The sequence below is a fragment of the Girardinichthys multiradiatus genome, chromosome 21 (assembly GCF_021462225.1).
Source record: "Girardinichthys multiradiatus isolate DD_20200921_A chromosome 21, DD_fGirMul_XY1, whole genome shotgun sequence".
Lineage (NCBI taxonomy): Eukaryota > Metazoa > Chordata > Actinopteri > Cyprinodontiformes > Goodeidae > Girardinichthys > Girardinichthys multiradiatus.
The window spans coordinates 30179702-30194954 of NC_061813.1; the positions used below are offsets into that span (position 1 = coordinate 30179702).

Here is a 15253-nt window from a genome sequence, read left to right on the forward strand (position 1 = left end):
TTTCAGTACAGCACTTTTAATGATACAATGGGTTGATGGGTTTGTTCCTTCACATAACTGCAAGTCTGTGAGGACTGGGTGAAAATACATAGAAAGTCTCCAACTTTCATCTAAAAGACATTTCTGGTTCACAGGCAACCTGGAAATGTACTGAATCCAGTAACAAGGAACGATGCACGTTTCTAACTTAAAGTTCAAGCTCATGAGATTTTACAAGACACTGAAATGTGAACACAGGTTCTGAAGCTTCTAGCCTGTGGAAAAAAATCAAGTTATTGCTAAGATGTCCTGTTGAGATTCCCGTACATGTGGTCGATAGTGGCTTTAAATAGGATATACCCTTTTCTCTGTAGTCCTGCTAGGTTTCAATAGTGGCTCTTCAAACCCTGAGGTGAGTGTCTGAACGCTGCACTCCACTCGTTTCCAGTCAACACCAAGCGCGGAGGAAAAGTTGAGATGGCGTCGGGTTTCCACACACAGAGCGTACGTACGGGTGGACAGTGTAACAAGGAGTAAATTAGTGACCTACAGTGAACCACAGGTTTTGAACTTTTTTTTTCTCCACCACACGGTAGCAGCAGGTTTCTGTACGGTAAAACAACCATAATACGTGTAACACACAAAAACAAAGCAAGCAAGAACAAGAAGTACACTTAATGAGAATACTTTTCCCCGTCCCGGGGAGGATTAGCGGGAGACTCCCGCCTCTTCAGTCAACTATGGTGGTAAACAGGGATGCAAGACAAATAATGACATGACCTATTTCACATTCAATTTCATATCTACCCCCCTCCCCCAGGAATATAAGCTGATAATTACTCGAGGGCCGGTGAAATTAATACAGATAAAATTCACCCTCTACCAACCTGACGCTTACTCCAACAGGCAGAGAGCAGTGGTACATGTTTTGTACAATAAAACATGTATGTACACTCACACACAAATATATATATTTACATACGTATATACACAGGAACAGCATAAACATAGACTTCTAGGTAAGTGCTAGGGCTTGTTTTAAGAGTGGCTCTGTCTCGGCCATGCTTATAGGAGTCAAGATAATACTGGTAGAAGAGGAATACACACATTCTTTGTACAGCGTGGATGTGGCAACCAGGTCTAGATGAGCCTTCTTGGTTTTCTTCATTATTTTTATTTCTATATTCTCTTCAGGACGCCTGCCATGTGCCGGGGTTTTTTTAACTATGTGATAAGGTATTTACATTAAATCCCAGTTTGCAGGGAGACGTAGTGCAAGTCTGGCTGTCAGTCACTCAGGATGTGCACAAAAGACATGGGAAACACGCCTTTTCTTTCAGGATCTCCTTCAATGTGTCCGATCTGGAAGGAGAGACCAAACGCAAGGGGGGGAGGGGGTAAAAATGAAATTAAACTGTAAGGAATCCAACCGGTGCTGGAGATCTAATTCTACCAGAACTCACCCACCACTCCTGGTCCTCTTCTCCTGTAACTATGATCACCTCTCCTTCAACGAACGTCAGCTCGTCATCGTTGTCGGCCTGGCAGTCGTAGATTGTCTTCACTCGTCGAGTTTTATTCTTACCCTGGACACACAAAGGAAAAATAAAATAATTAATGCCAAACATCTTTTAAACAAGTTCTTATTTTAAAATTAACTGGAACAGGACCCAATTTTATTCTGTTTATAGGAAATTCCTACACATTTCTTGCCCTAACGCTTCTTTTTATACAAAAATCCCAACAGAAAATCAAAAAATCAACGGTTAGGATGTACTGAACCTTAATTTTTGGTGTTTATAAAAATATATGTTGGAGATGTATCTGTGAGCTGTTTTTTTTCTTTTACTCAATTTTGCACAATTCTCCTTACAAAAAAACTCCTTACTTTTAGCCATAAGAAAAAAAAGTGTCCATACTGTATTGATTTTTCTTGGCAGGGGAACAGGAGTCTCTGCGGTCCCCGGAGGCGTCCCATTAGTGTCCTCAGCAGCTTGCTTTGATGGAGTTGGTATAGTTGACTGTTGGTTCGGTGACGGTGAGTCTTGAGGCTGTGGCTGGGTTTGAGGCGGAGGGGGAGGCTGCGTTTGTGGCCTCTGTGTTGACTCTCCAGGAGGGGGCCTGGGAGCAGACTCGGACGTCCCCGGTTTGGGGGGAATGTCTGCCAGGTGAGGCTTGGGGGGCAGGTCTTTGAGCTGGGGTTTGGGCGGCAGGTCTCCCAGCTGAGGCTTAGGAGGGAGATCGGAGAGCTGCGGCTTTGGAGGAAGTTCTCCTGGTTTCGGGGGCAGATCAGACACTTGCGGTTTGGGGGGCAGGTCGCCGAGATGAGGCCTGTCTGCCAGCAGCGCCTTGTGTGTGGTTTCAGTTGGTGGCGGAGACCTCTGGAAGACCTCTGGAGGAAGGCTGGGCTTGTCCACAGATGGATGGTGGATGGTGTCAATCTTTCGCAATGCCACTGGAGGGACAGCCACGCAGAAATATGTTACATTAAGAAAATAATCTCAGGGTTTCAACAAGTTTTTATGTAAGAAATCAAGACTCAGCTTTGCTGAGTTCTGTCTGCCCTTTACATTCAGTTCAAGTAAGTAAGTCAGTAAGAAATGAAGGGAAAGATGTAGGAAACAGGGCGGAAAGATGAAAGGAAAGAGGAAGGGCACAAGGAACCAAAATATGACATAAGGAGGACGTTGGGAAGGAGAGAAAGGAGTAATGATCAAAGTGAGAATTGATGTAGGACACAAAAGAAGGAAAGAAAAGGAGCGCATACAAGGAAGGAAGGAACCATTTAAAGACGGAAAAGAAAAACTGAAGGAAGGAGGGATTGAAGAATGAACGGCAAAGGAAAAAATTGATGTAAGAAACAAGGAAGAAAGGAAACAGAAATAAGGGTTCAAAGGAAGAACCGAAGGAGGGAAAAGCACAAGGGAAAGAATTAAGGGCATAAGGAGGGAATGAAGGAAGGAAGAGGGACATAAGGGAGGTAGCCAGGAAGGAAGGACACAAGGATGGAAATAGATAAAAAAGGAAAGACCATGGGAGTGAGGGTAAAAAGAGGTAAAAGGAAAGAATGAACATGTGACATGAGGAAGGAAGGAAAGCAACAAACAAGGAGACCAACAACAAAGAGGGAAGGAAGACAGCAAGAAAGGGACTAAAGGCTCCAAATAGAAGATTTTCCAGATGGTGTAGGAACCCTGTACTGTGGTATAGAAAGAAAGACAGTACCTTTCTGAGGTAGTTTGGGAAGAACCCTTGGACCAAGTGTAGACTTTGTGTTGCTTGAAGTAGTGCTGAAGAAATTAAGATTTTAACATCTTTAAACTTTTCACGAAGAAAACCTTTCATGAAAAAAGACAACAGATCGGAGACGGTGTGTTCCCGTCTGTGTTACCTTTGCTGCTGAGGAATGCCTTCAAACTTGTTGGACACGGGGGACATCTTGCTGACCGGAGGAGGGGTGGAGTCGCTTCCTGCAATGTTAACATTGGCGACAACAACAGAGGAAAAACTGAAAACCACATCGAGGCACGGCTGGAGGAATTATTTAATTTGATATAAATGTGGAAATAAATCAACATGCTGTGATGGTTAAAGAAAACAATGAGGGGAGGGCATCTTCTGGCTGAGCTCTCCATGATGAGCTCATATCTGCTGTATTATCTGATGTGCTGCTATTCACTCTGTGGTTGGGTGCTGATGTGTGTGTGAGAGATACCGGATGAGGAAAAACAGTAGGGATAAATAATAAGCCCAACAATGCAAAAATCCTAGTCTGAAACTGCTAGTAAACTGAACATCTTGTGCTTTTTAACATAAATTAAACTGTTTACTGCAGACAAAATACCAGCAAATAATGATGTCTGCATATATAGTGAAGCTGAACTTTTCAATTATATTCCTATTTATTAGGATGTAACTTGCCAGTTAACACAAACTACAGAAAAATTCAACTAAAACGTCAAAAATAATTCCAGATGCCTTAATTACAAGGATCAGCTGCATCTTTACTTAGTTTCTGTCTTACGTTTATGTTTTGCTTTCAACAAGCAAGACTTTCTAGTAAAACTTAAAAGTGGTCTTGCTCTGCCTCACAATTAAAAAGATTTGTTGTTTAATTCAGAACCAGAATCCAGCAAAGGGCCTAAAGATCCAAAGCAAATCTGATTGTCCTGTGTCGAAAAGACGCTGGTTTAATCCTTGGTCTTAGTAGACGTTTTATGCCTCCATCTTTCACAAGTTAGAGAGAAAGTGGCCTAACGAGCAAAATTGTTCTCTGAAAATGGTCAGGATGGAAAATGATTTAAATAGAACCAAGAAAAAACTGATTAACGTTTAATCAAGTCCACTTTCAAAGATTATAAAAAAGTCTGGATGTTTGGCAAAACTTAAAAACACGAGGGGGGAATTTTGAACAGACATTTCAGAAACAAGGTAAACTAAACTCAAGGTAAACTTTCTTATTGCATTAGGAGCCAAATAAGGACAAAAGCTGTTTGAAACTGAGAAAACCTTCGCTAACAGGTACACCCTTAAGAGGTTTCATGGAGAAAATGATTTTGTGCTTCTAATATAAGGTCCTAATCTCCAATACTTAATATTTTTCCAGTTGAATTGGATATCTAGACTGGAGACCCTGAGATGAGCCGGTTAACTGCTGTTTCACGTGTGCTTTGCGGTCTCACCCCCGGTTACTGTGCCCCCTCTACTGTGAGAGAGCGGGCTGGGTGGGTCGGACAGGGTGCGTTTGTGTCCAGGAGGTGGGGGCGGAGGTCTCTTCTTGGACAGGGTAGAGCTGCCTCCTGGTGTGAATGTGGAGGGAGGACCGGATGGGGGAGGAGCTGGAGGAGCGATACATAAGACACATGAGGCGATGAGGTCAACCAATCCAACAAACCAACAAAAATAACCCCAGAGCAGGGATGGAGGAGTCAGAAGAAAACAGTAAAACTGTCGGGATACAAGACACTGGTGAAAGGATGGATTCAGGATGTAGGCATGCTTGCTGGAGCTGTATTCCTAAATAAGCCTGCCTGTGTCTACTGGAACTCCCTGGTCACTAATGCAGAGGAAAGTAGGATGAAAGCAGCCAATAGAGAGCTCAGCCAGAGAGCAATCAGCTGTGGTTAAGGGTTTACAGCTCAGCAACGGCAGGGCATCAATTCGGAAAGATTAAAAAATAATGTAGGCCAGCAATATTAAGCAGGAGGAACAACGGGCCTACATGGTTCAACCACCGAGGCGAAACTGTGGCGCCAAACTGCACATCTGAGCTGTAAAGAAGGAGACAAACTGAAGGGATAACGGAGGGAAGAACTTAAACCAAGATATTCACTGATGTATGGTCGGGTGCCAGCCAGAGTGGCGTAGTGCGAATGAGAGCCAAGGAATGCCAAGTGTGGAGCTGAAAGAATAGAGAAACAAAAAAAGAGAAAGAAAAACAGAGCGAAGATGAGGAGTGTGGGAGAGAATCTCCGAGCGAGTCGGCCTTTATGAAGAGCTGCTCCCACACGCTGGAAAATAACAAGATGAAACCTTATCAGTGACAAGCAAAGTAAAAAGAGAGGAGAAAACGGAGTAGAAGTGGGTTAATCTGAACCTGTGTCTGTTGCTTACCGCCTGGAAGATCGCTTTTAACTATCTAACATGACCCTACATCAACAGACTGCAACTATACATTAATATCATTTAAACAACTGAACCTTTGAGCTGCTAATTGTCCAGAAACTACATTTCCCAGTTACAGGATCTTGCAAACGTTTTCACACTCCTTAAAAGTTTTCCACATACAGTCGCATTCCAACCACAAACTTGAACCTATTTCACTGGAATTCTATGTTACAGACCAACTTCTAAACTGACACTGTAGGAGCTGCAGAAATCCACAGCTCAGGTGGGAAAGCCCACTGGTAGAGCAGCCATTACTCACGCACTCCATAAATCTGACCTTTTTGGACGAGAAGCAGGAATAAAACCATTTTGGAAAGAACACAAACACAGCAAGCAGGTGGAAGAAATATCTCCGGCTGAATGAGACCAAAATTTGACTAAATGCAAAATGCTACGAATTACTTTAGAAAACTAACGTGGCACATCGTAAACATACAGCCAGAGATTCACTGGAATGGTTCAGATCCAAACCTATCTACGTGCCACATTGGCCTAGTCAAAGTCCTACCCCCAAAAGACCAGCAGCTGTAACTGCAGCAACATATGGTTCTACAGAATCAGGTAGCTGAATGAAACATTTGAAAACCATGGATCCTTTCCAGACCCCAGGCTACTTTATGTTGGTGAATTTAAAACAAATAATCATAAAACAAAGTGAAGTTTGTGGTTGTAATGTGACAAAATGCTGAAAGTGTGCGAATCCTTTCCCAGGCGCATAGCAAAAGACCACAAACCAGAAAACTGCATTTCCTTTCTCAAAGGTAGAAAGATGCACAGAGTTGTAGATAAAACACTGGTTGCCCGTAGAAACCTGCAGCCTGACAAAGAGGTCAGTTCAAGGCTGGGACGTCCACTGTGAGCCGGCCAAGACATGGTGATTAGATTTCAGGCCAGCGTTAGCAGCACAGTTCAGCTCTTTATTAGATTTGAGCAAATTCACACTCAAATAGGCTGAGCTGAGTTCGATTCCAGATGCTAAGATGTTTGAGAAGTGTTTGGAAACACAAGAATGAACAAAGTACTAAAACAAATGTGGTCTAATCTTCCTTTTTGAGATAATTAAAGAGAAACACCATTAAATATAACAATTACAATACCGCAGCATTTTTTATGACTTCACAGATCTTTGTTTTGTTTTTGCATCTTCCGACTTTACCTAAATATCAGATCAGAAGGTTTAACCCTGACATTTTCCTAAAAGCTGTTCTCATACCATCTAAAAGGTTAATGTTTCTCCCACAACCAGAAATTCAGGTTCCATTCGGTTTAAAGTCAGTCTAATGATAAAGTTTACCCTAACAACAGACTGGAGACACACAGACCAAATCAGCCATTGGACATTTTTCCGCTTATTTCTGCCGACATAAGCAGAGATAGGAGGAATCTGGGTCAGCAAAAATAAGTGGAGGGTGTTGTAATCTTGCTTTAAACAGTGGAATTAAAAGAGGCGGGTCTAAAAAAAACAAGATTTCAATGTAAAACCTGCCACCCTTACATATTTGAAGAGATACAAATGTAGTAACTGCAACCTTAAGCTCAAGTGAAGGTCTCTTTCATGCTCTGCAGCTGAAACTGGAGTCAGCGGCTTGTTGAGGTGGATGTTGCAACTTAAACGTCTGCAGCATTTTTAGCCATATGAGGATTTTTGAGACTGCTGGGAGGCGTGTTATTTTTAATTGCAGTACTGCAGAGACAGCAAAGCAACAATAATTGGAGGAAGTGTGTTTCCAGCATCCCTTCCTTTCACAGGTCTGACAAACAATCATCACCCTGCCTGCTCCTGAGGCCGTGTTTTCCTTCAAGTTTACTTTATAAGTAATCCTAATGACACCTGCTTTCCGCCCTCTGATCTGTGTGCTGACAAACTGCATACCACTGCAGGGTGTGTGTGTGTGTGTGTGTGTGTGTGTGTGTGGTGACTGAGGAAAGTAGAAACATCCCACTTAACTGCACCCAATTCTTTCCTGGATATAATCAAATATTAACAGACATAATGAATCCATTAATGTTCAGGTCTTCTCTACGATCACACACGGCTGAGGTCACACAAACTTTTACACCATTTTGGATTACAAGCTCACATTTGCAAACAAGATGACCAGCAGAGCAGGATCCTGTATTTGAATTTCAAAAAGCAGATAAAAGTGAAAGCCTTCTGGAAAAAGCGGACGCAGGTGCTGTTGGAGCAGGCATGTCTGACCTTTGCCCTGGTTCCTGGGCGGCAGCGGCGGCCCGTCGGCCACGGGGGAGGAGCTGAGGTCGGTGGAGGCGCTGTACATCTGGTTGGTGAAGGCGCTGTAGGAGAGCCGCTGCTGCTTGTCCCTCTGGGTGATGAAGCCCGGTAGGGAGAGCTTGTCGTGGGGGGACAGGCTGGAGGAGTGGCAGAAGCTCTGAGGCCTCGGAGAGCGGTCCTTCTTGATGGGACTGGGCTGGAGAGGACACAGAGACTGATCAGCAACCTTTAGCACTCATTAGGTCCAAAACTACGTAAAACACACTTAGATGTTAAACATTTGACTGATGGTCTCCTTCAAAAGGTGTGAAAAGTCTTACTTCCGATTGACTGTGTGGATTTTAGGAGAAAACTTCACAGGCACAAAGTCACTTTAAATAAAGTCCGTGCCACTGAGAACGTACATTCCTACATATATTGTAGCAACTTTTGCTATGATTCGATTAATTGAAAAAATAGTCGACAGATTAATCGATCAACAAAATAATCGTTAGTTGCAGCCCTAATCGAATCGGTTTTATCCTTTTCTTTGGTGTCATAGTTTGGTCAAACAAAATACCCTCCAGCAGAGAGTTAGATGTCATCCAGACTGACTGGAAAGTCCCAACAGTCAGTCTCATCCCTGTACAGCAGGCAAGTACGACAGTACGCCTCTTCTGCTTTAAACTACAACTCCCATCCCCTTCACAGAGTTTCAGCTCCTTCCTCTGGAGGGATTTTCTTAGTCCCAAAATGTAGGTTTAGTTCCTAATGCTGTTGATGAAATACACAAGCTGAAATGAGACAGAGGCTCTCAATGGACTGCAATTGCATCCTAAATGGATTTTATATTTTATTTAACATTAGTATTTATTGACAATTGTTTTTTCAGTCATGTTTTATTTGTTCTTTCTTTTTTATTATTAAGCCTTGCTCTCCTCTTCTATGTCCTTCGAAAGGATGTCTGGACATTTTGAGTACCGCTATACAGGTCCTTCTCAAAATATTAGCATATTGTGATAAAGTTCATTATTTTCCATAATGTCATGATGAAAATTTAACATTCATATATTTTAGATTCATTGCACACTAACTGAAATATTTCAGGTCTTTTATTGTCTTAATACGGATGATTTTGGCATACAGCTCATGAAAACCCAAAATTCCTATCTCACAAAATTAGCATATTTCATCCGACCAATAAAAGAAAAGTGTTTTTAATACAAAAAACGTCAACCTTCAAATAATCATGTACAGTTATACACTCAATACTTGGTCGGGAATCCTTTTGCAGAAATGACTGCTTCAATGCGGCGTGGCATGGAGGCAATCAGCCTGTGGCACTGCTGAGGTCTTATGGAGGCCCAGAATGCTTCGATAGCGGCCTTTAGCTCATCCAGAGTGTTGGGTCTTGAGTCTCTCAACGTTCTCTTCACAATATCCCACAGATTCTCTATGGGGTTCAGGTCAGGAGAGTTGGCAGGCCAATTGAGCACAGTGATACCATGGTCAGTAAACCATTTACCAGTGGTTTTGGCACTGTGAGCAGGTGCCAGGTCGTGCTGAAAAATGAAATCTTCATCTCCATAAAGCTTTTCAGCAGATGGAAGCATGAAGTGCTCCAAAATCTCCTGATAGCTAGCTGCATTGACCCTGCCCTTGATAAAACACAGTGGACCAACACCAGCAGCTGACACGGCACCCCAGACCATCACTGACTGTGGGTACTTGACACTGGACTTCTGGCATTTTGGCATTTCCTTCTCCCCAGTCTTCCTCCAGACTCTGGCACCTTGATTTCCGAATGACATGCAGAATTTGCTTTCATCCGAAAAAAGTACTTTGGACCACTGAGCAACAGTCCAGTGCTGCTTCTCTGTAGCCCAGGTCAGGCGCTTCTGCCGCTGTTTCTGGTTCAAAAGTGGCTTGACCTGGGGAATGCGGCACCTGTAGCCGATTTCCTGCACACGCCTGTGCACGGTGGCTCTGGATGTTTCTACTCCAGACTCAGTCCACTGCTTCCGCAGGTCCCCCAAGGTCTGGAATCGGCCCTTCTCCACAATCTTCCTCAGGGTCCGGTCACCTCTTCTCGTTGTGCAGCGTTTTCTGCCACACTTTTTCCTTCCCACAGACTTCCCACTGAGGTGCCTTGATACAGCACTCTGGGAACAGCCTATTCGTTCAGAAATTTCTTTCTGTGTCTTACCCTCTTGCTTGAGGGTGTCAATAGTGGCCTTCTGGACAGCAGTCAGGTTGGCAGTCTTACCCATGATTGGGGTTTTGAGTGATGAACCAGGCTGGGAGTTTTAAAGGCCTCAGGAATCTTTTGCAGGTGTTTAGAGTTAACTCGTTGATTCAGATGATTAGGTTCATAGCTCGTTTAGAGACCCTTTTAATGATATGCTAATTTTGTGAGATAGGAATTTTGGGTTTTCATGAGCTGTATGCCAAAATCATCCGTATTAAGACAATAAAAGACCTGAAATATTTCAGTTAGTGTGCAATGAATCTAAAATATATGAATGTTAAATTTTCATCATGACATTATGGAAAATAATGAACTTTATCACAATATGCTAATATTTTGAGAAGGACCTGTATTTTATGGCTCTGGTTATGTTAAGAAATGTTTTTTGTGTGCAAGTGTAATCTGAACCCTGCAAAAGAAAACTACCTACAGGCACAAATAAAGCAACCTTGCACATATCCCTTCCATAGATGTATTTTTATACTTCAGTTTAAAAAATACTTCTATTATCAGTAAGAGGCTGGCATAAAACTGTTGCTTTCCTGTTTGAAATAAAAGCAATCACATTATATTATACATTTTGGTAAATTAGTACTGAGAGGCTGAGGTATTTCTGTTATATTTAAGGTTATCATCCCATGAGAGGCAAATGTATATTATAGAACTGGCAGTAAATACTGTGGCATCACCTTATCATCCAGGTCGTCGTCGCTCTCATCCATCTCCTCCAGTCTGAGGCTCCACTCGTACTCCACGTGGATGTGAGGGTTGAACTTCCCCTCTGCAGCCTGAACAAGCTGAACCAGGCAGAAACACAAATCAACCTCGCATCTAAAGTTCTGCCTAACGATCCATCCTGATTAAATTCAGCGAAACCATACCAACGGGCCAGCTTGAATTAAGACAAAACAAGACGAGGGCTTGTGGGCAACAGGAAGGTTGCAAAGGTATTCTCACCCCTTTAACGTCTTCACGTTTTGTCATACAAAGCCGAAGGCTTTATCATATTTTAATTAAATTTTTGTGATAGACCAACACAAAGTAGTACATAACTGTGAAGTGGAGTTGAGTGGGTTTTAACACTTTTTTTGCAACTAAAAATTAAAAAGTGTGGTCTACATTTGTATTCAGCCCCTCCAAATCGATACTTTCAGCTTTCTTTTTCTGCAATTACAGCTGCAAATTTTTGGCAGCTCAAACTTGGTCTGATTGGATGACGAATGTCTAAACAGCAATTTTTAAGTCTTCCTTCATATTGTTAATTGGATTTGACTGGGTCATTTTAACATATAAATATGCTTTGATCTATACCATAGATCTGGCTGTATGTTTAGGGTTGTATTACTGCTGGAAGGATGAACCTCTGTCCCAGTATCAAATCTTCTGCATCCTCTAACTGGTTCTGTGTGAAGCTCCATCCACCGTCCCATTAACTCTGACCACCTTCACTGTCTTTGCTAAAGCATAGCATCCCCACAGCATGATCCTGTCACCACCATGTTTCAGGATGGTGAGTTCAGGGTTATATGCAGTGGTAGGTTTCAAATCACATATAGCATCTTACACGTAGAGCACCTTTGACCTGCTGCTACATGGCTGGTGGTAAACTAGACTCCTTAAAAATTCATGCCTCTCTTTCATAAAGGGCAGATTTGTAGGGTTTACATCTAATAGCTGTAGCCTATTTACTAATTTAGAGACTTCTGGAGGCAACTGGTGAAATTAGATTTATTTTGGGGATTTCAAAGTAAAGAGGGCTGAACATGCATGCCACATTTTTGTAAACAATTTATATACATTTCCTTCCACTTCACAATCATGTACTACTTTGTATTGGTCTATCACATAAGATCACAAGAAAATACATTGACGTTTGTGGTGAGGTGACAAATGAGAAAAGGTTGAAAATGTTTTTTGGGGATTTCAGGAGTTATTCATTCATGGAGCACCAAACATCTATATATATATAGATAGATAGATAGATGTATATATATATATCTATATATATATATATATATATATATATATATAGATAGATAGATGTATATATATATATATACACACACACACAGTGGATATGTTTTAGTCTGCTTGTTCATATTTGCGTTAATAACAAACACATCAACAATTACTTCCACTCTGGTGTCTCAGTCGCCTGAGGCTGAACACCGAATCAACACTGCCATCTAGTGTTCAGGCTAAACACCTCCATGTCTGCTCAACATCAAACCCATCTGGTTTATTTTAAATCTCCGTGAACCTCCAAGTTTTCCTCCATGTAATGTTCATGTTTTCTGCGTGCTTTTAACAGGAGGGTTTATTTTCTGCTCTAACATTGAGCACGTCGAGCTGCTTGGTCCTGCACTTACTGCCTCCTCGCACTGACTGTTCCTCAGTTGCCTGGCAACATCCAGGGCCGTCTCTCCGTTCTGATTGGCTGAGGAAGGGGAAAGGGGGAGAGGGAAAAAATGAAGATGATCAACACTTTGAGGCTGATGCGCGCGTACTGACAGAAACGAGAGGACGAAACCCTGATGAGTGTGACTCACCGATGTCAGTGGCCGGCTTGCCTCTCAGGAGTAACTTGAGGCACTCCGGCTTTTCATATATGCAGCAGTAATGCAGGGCGGTGTTCCCCCACTCTGTCTGCTTATCCAGGTTACCACTGCGGGAACAGACTCCGATTACTCAGGGTGTTTTCCACTTTTTTGTATCTGTCTGACATATTATGCAGGAAATATATTCTTCTACATCACATAAATAATCAATTTAGGCATTTCTATTAAATGAGCGAGGTTATTATTTATTGAAGGAGTCCTGCTTCCTTCTGTGGAGGCTGTTGGAGCAGTGGCAGATAAACAATTGGAAAAAAGGAATAAATTAAGGCAGAGAGCAAGAGCTTGACCCATTTCTGTTTGCCTTGTGGGAATCTGAGCAGAGCAGCACTAAGCCTACCTCTGCTCTTCAGTGCTTTATTGCAGTCTGAAGAATGGAAAAAAAAAAGAGAGAGACTGATACAATTTGCTGCAGCAGAAAATATGATTGGTACATGCTTTCCTTCTAATCACTGCTTCTCTCCACTTCTACAGACAATCCAATCCAGACATGTATGCCTTACTGTTCCAGAAAGAGCTCTTATGTCGATACCTGTTCTGCACAAGGAAGTCCACCAGATGCAGCGAGGTCTGGTCGGCAGTCCGAACAGCGTAGTGCAGAGCTGTCTCCCCGGCTTCCTGCAGGGGGCCATCAAACACAGCACAGTCACACTGAGGCAACGGTCAGCATCCATTCTGTATTCTGTAGTGTGTGTGTGTGTTTGTGAGAGGTTGTTTCAGCATTTAAACAAACTGCAGTAAACAAAATGGTTCCTAAAAAATAACAATTCTGCAGTGTGGCTTCTTGGTTTTTGGCATTTTGTTTGATAAATCCACTTCAAAAAAAGGTTCAGATGCACAATCAGTGATGGAAAACATGAAAATGTTTACTGCATCTTTAACATAACCACAAAAAGGTTGGGGCATGGACTAGAGTGTGTGAGGCTTTTTATGTCCTGCAGAGCCGGTGTTTGGACGCCACTGAGCAGTAATCAGAGTTACTGACAGCAGCAGATCAGATAGAGGTGACTCAGACTTCACAGTGCAGATGACGACAGCAGCGGCAGCAGCGGCTCCCTCCATCACTGAATGATATCCTCCATCATCCCTGTTAGTCTGCTGCACCGTCGCACACCTAATTTTTTTAATCGGAGGAACTACCATGTTAGAGTTGTACAACCCTGACCCATTTACATCGGATTCAATCTGATCACGCGTGCCGTCTACTGCTTGTTATTTAACTTTCATTTAATGTCTGAAGAGGGGCTGCAAAAGGTGAACAAAACAGACAAAAACGGGTAGAGCAGCTAAATAAATTATGTATGCTGGCACCTGCTGGTAAGGTAATTCAGATGACTCAGACTTTTTCCAGCAGTTTACACCTGTTTTTTTCCAGGAATTGGTACAAATGTGTCATTGTTGGGTTTTTAATTACGAAGCCCACGGAGATATGTGATCTACTGGGAGTTTGTAGTGTTCGGTGGAAATGTTGGGGATATTTACTCTCTTTATGCCTATTGCAAAGCATAAACGAGGTTAAACTAATGATTGAAAGACTTGGAAATGATATTTCATTCTGGCTCTGTAGGGATCTTTCCCTTCTGAATGAATGAATCACAGCCAGCCCTCCTTTATCATTCCATGCACGTTGTGCAATGCACCAATACCACAGGCAGCAGAACACAATCTCAGCATAATGCTGCCACCACCATGCTTGACAGCTGGCGCAGCATACTCAGATTTGGTGGTCTCAACTTGATTCCTACAAACATAGTTCATGTCGGCGATAAAGAGCTCAACCTTTGTCTCCTCTGACCCCCAATCCTTTACCAGGAGGTACATTTACAATAACAAGGTAAAAATGAATACAGTGTGAAAAAAGGAGAATTTCATTAGTGCTCATTTATTTGAATTGAACAGGCAGAGGAAGACATAATCAGAACCACAGAAATCAGTGAAAAAGGTTTTTAAAAATCACTCTTTTTATTCCTTATATTTTGATTTTATAGCGGTTTTCTTTTAACATTAGGAGGTTTATATTTAACTTGCAGTTCAGAATATGAATATTTTCAAACACTGCTCTTTCTTTGTTGGCTGAGATAATTATTTTCTTTTGTATTTGGATTGGATAAGCCTAAATAAATGTTTTGTTTAGATTCAACACGAGGATCTAGGATTATAGGAATTAAGACATGTTTGGCTTCAGGTACCTACAAACTCTCCTCACAAAACTGTAATCCTAATTTAATAAAATGGTGAAAATACATTTCTTATTATTCATTTTTGTCTGAAAAGACAAATATTAAGGTAGTCTTTTCGATTGGACTTCAAATGGTTGTTTCATTTGTTAAGAAAAAAAGCGGTCCGAACCAACCTGGTGAGAACAACTAGAGAAAACATGGCACAGAGGTGAAAGTTCCCCGACCTGGCCGACCTACCAAAATCACTCCAGGAGCACATCAACGATTTATCTAGGAGGTCACAGAAGAACTCAAAACAAAATCCAAAGAACAGCAGACCTCACTTGCCTCAGCTAGGGTCAGTGTTCACAAT

The 15253-nt window shown here is 42.1% G+C and overlaps 1 protein-coding gene across 5 annotated transcripts in view; it reads right to left on the bottom strand.

Moving 5' to 3' along the window:
* The window catches only part of asap1b (ArfGAP with SH3 domain, ankyrin repeat and PH domain 1b), a 73890-nt gene continuing 58637 nt past the window's right edge, over window positions 1-15253 (bottom strand). For 2 of the 5 annotated variants that reach the window (XM_047349310.1, XM_047349309.1), the window contains 11 exons: window positions 13254-13339; window positions 12656-12771; window positions 12476-12543; window positions 10796-10903; window positions 7847-8075; window positions 4662-4817; window positions 3371-3449; window positions 3205-3269; window positions 1899-2434; window positions 1443-1565; window positions 1-1341 (listed from right to left, as the gene is read on the bottom strand). In XM_047349310.1, coding sequence (XP_047205266.1) covers window positions 1267-1341; window positions 1443-1565; window positions 1899-2434; window positions 3205-3269; window positions 3371-3449; window positions 4662-4817; window positions 7847-8075; window positions 10796-10903; window positions 12476-12543; window positions 12656-12771; window positions 13254-13339 — 1641 coding nt within the window. In that variant the 3' untranslated portion in view covers window positions 1-1266. Of the gene's footprint in view, window positions 1342-1442; window positions 1566-1898; window positions 2435-3204; window positions 3270-3370; window positions 3450-4661; window positions 4818-5311; window positions 5381-7846; window positions 8076-10795; window positions 10904-12475; window positions 12544-12655; window positions 12772-13253; window positions 13340-15253 lie in introns of all 5 variants that reach the window. The other 3 variants (XM_047349313.1, XM_047349312.1, XM_047349311.1) reach the window with 2 other exon arrangements.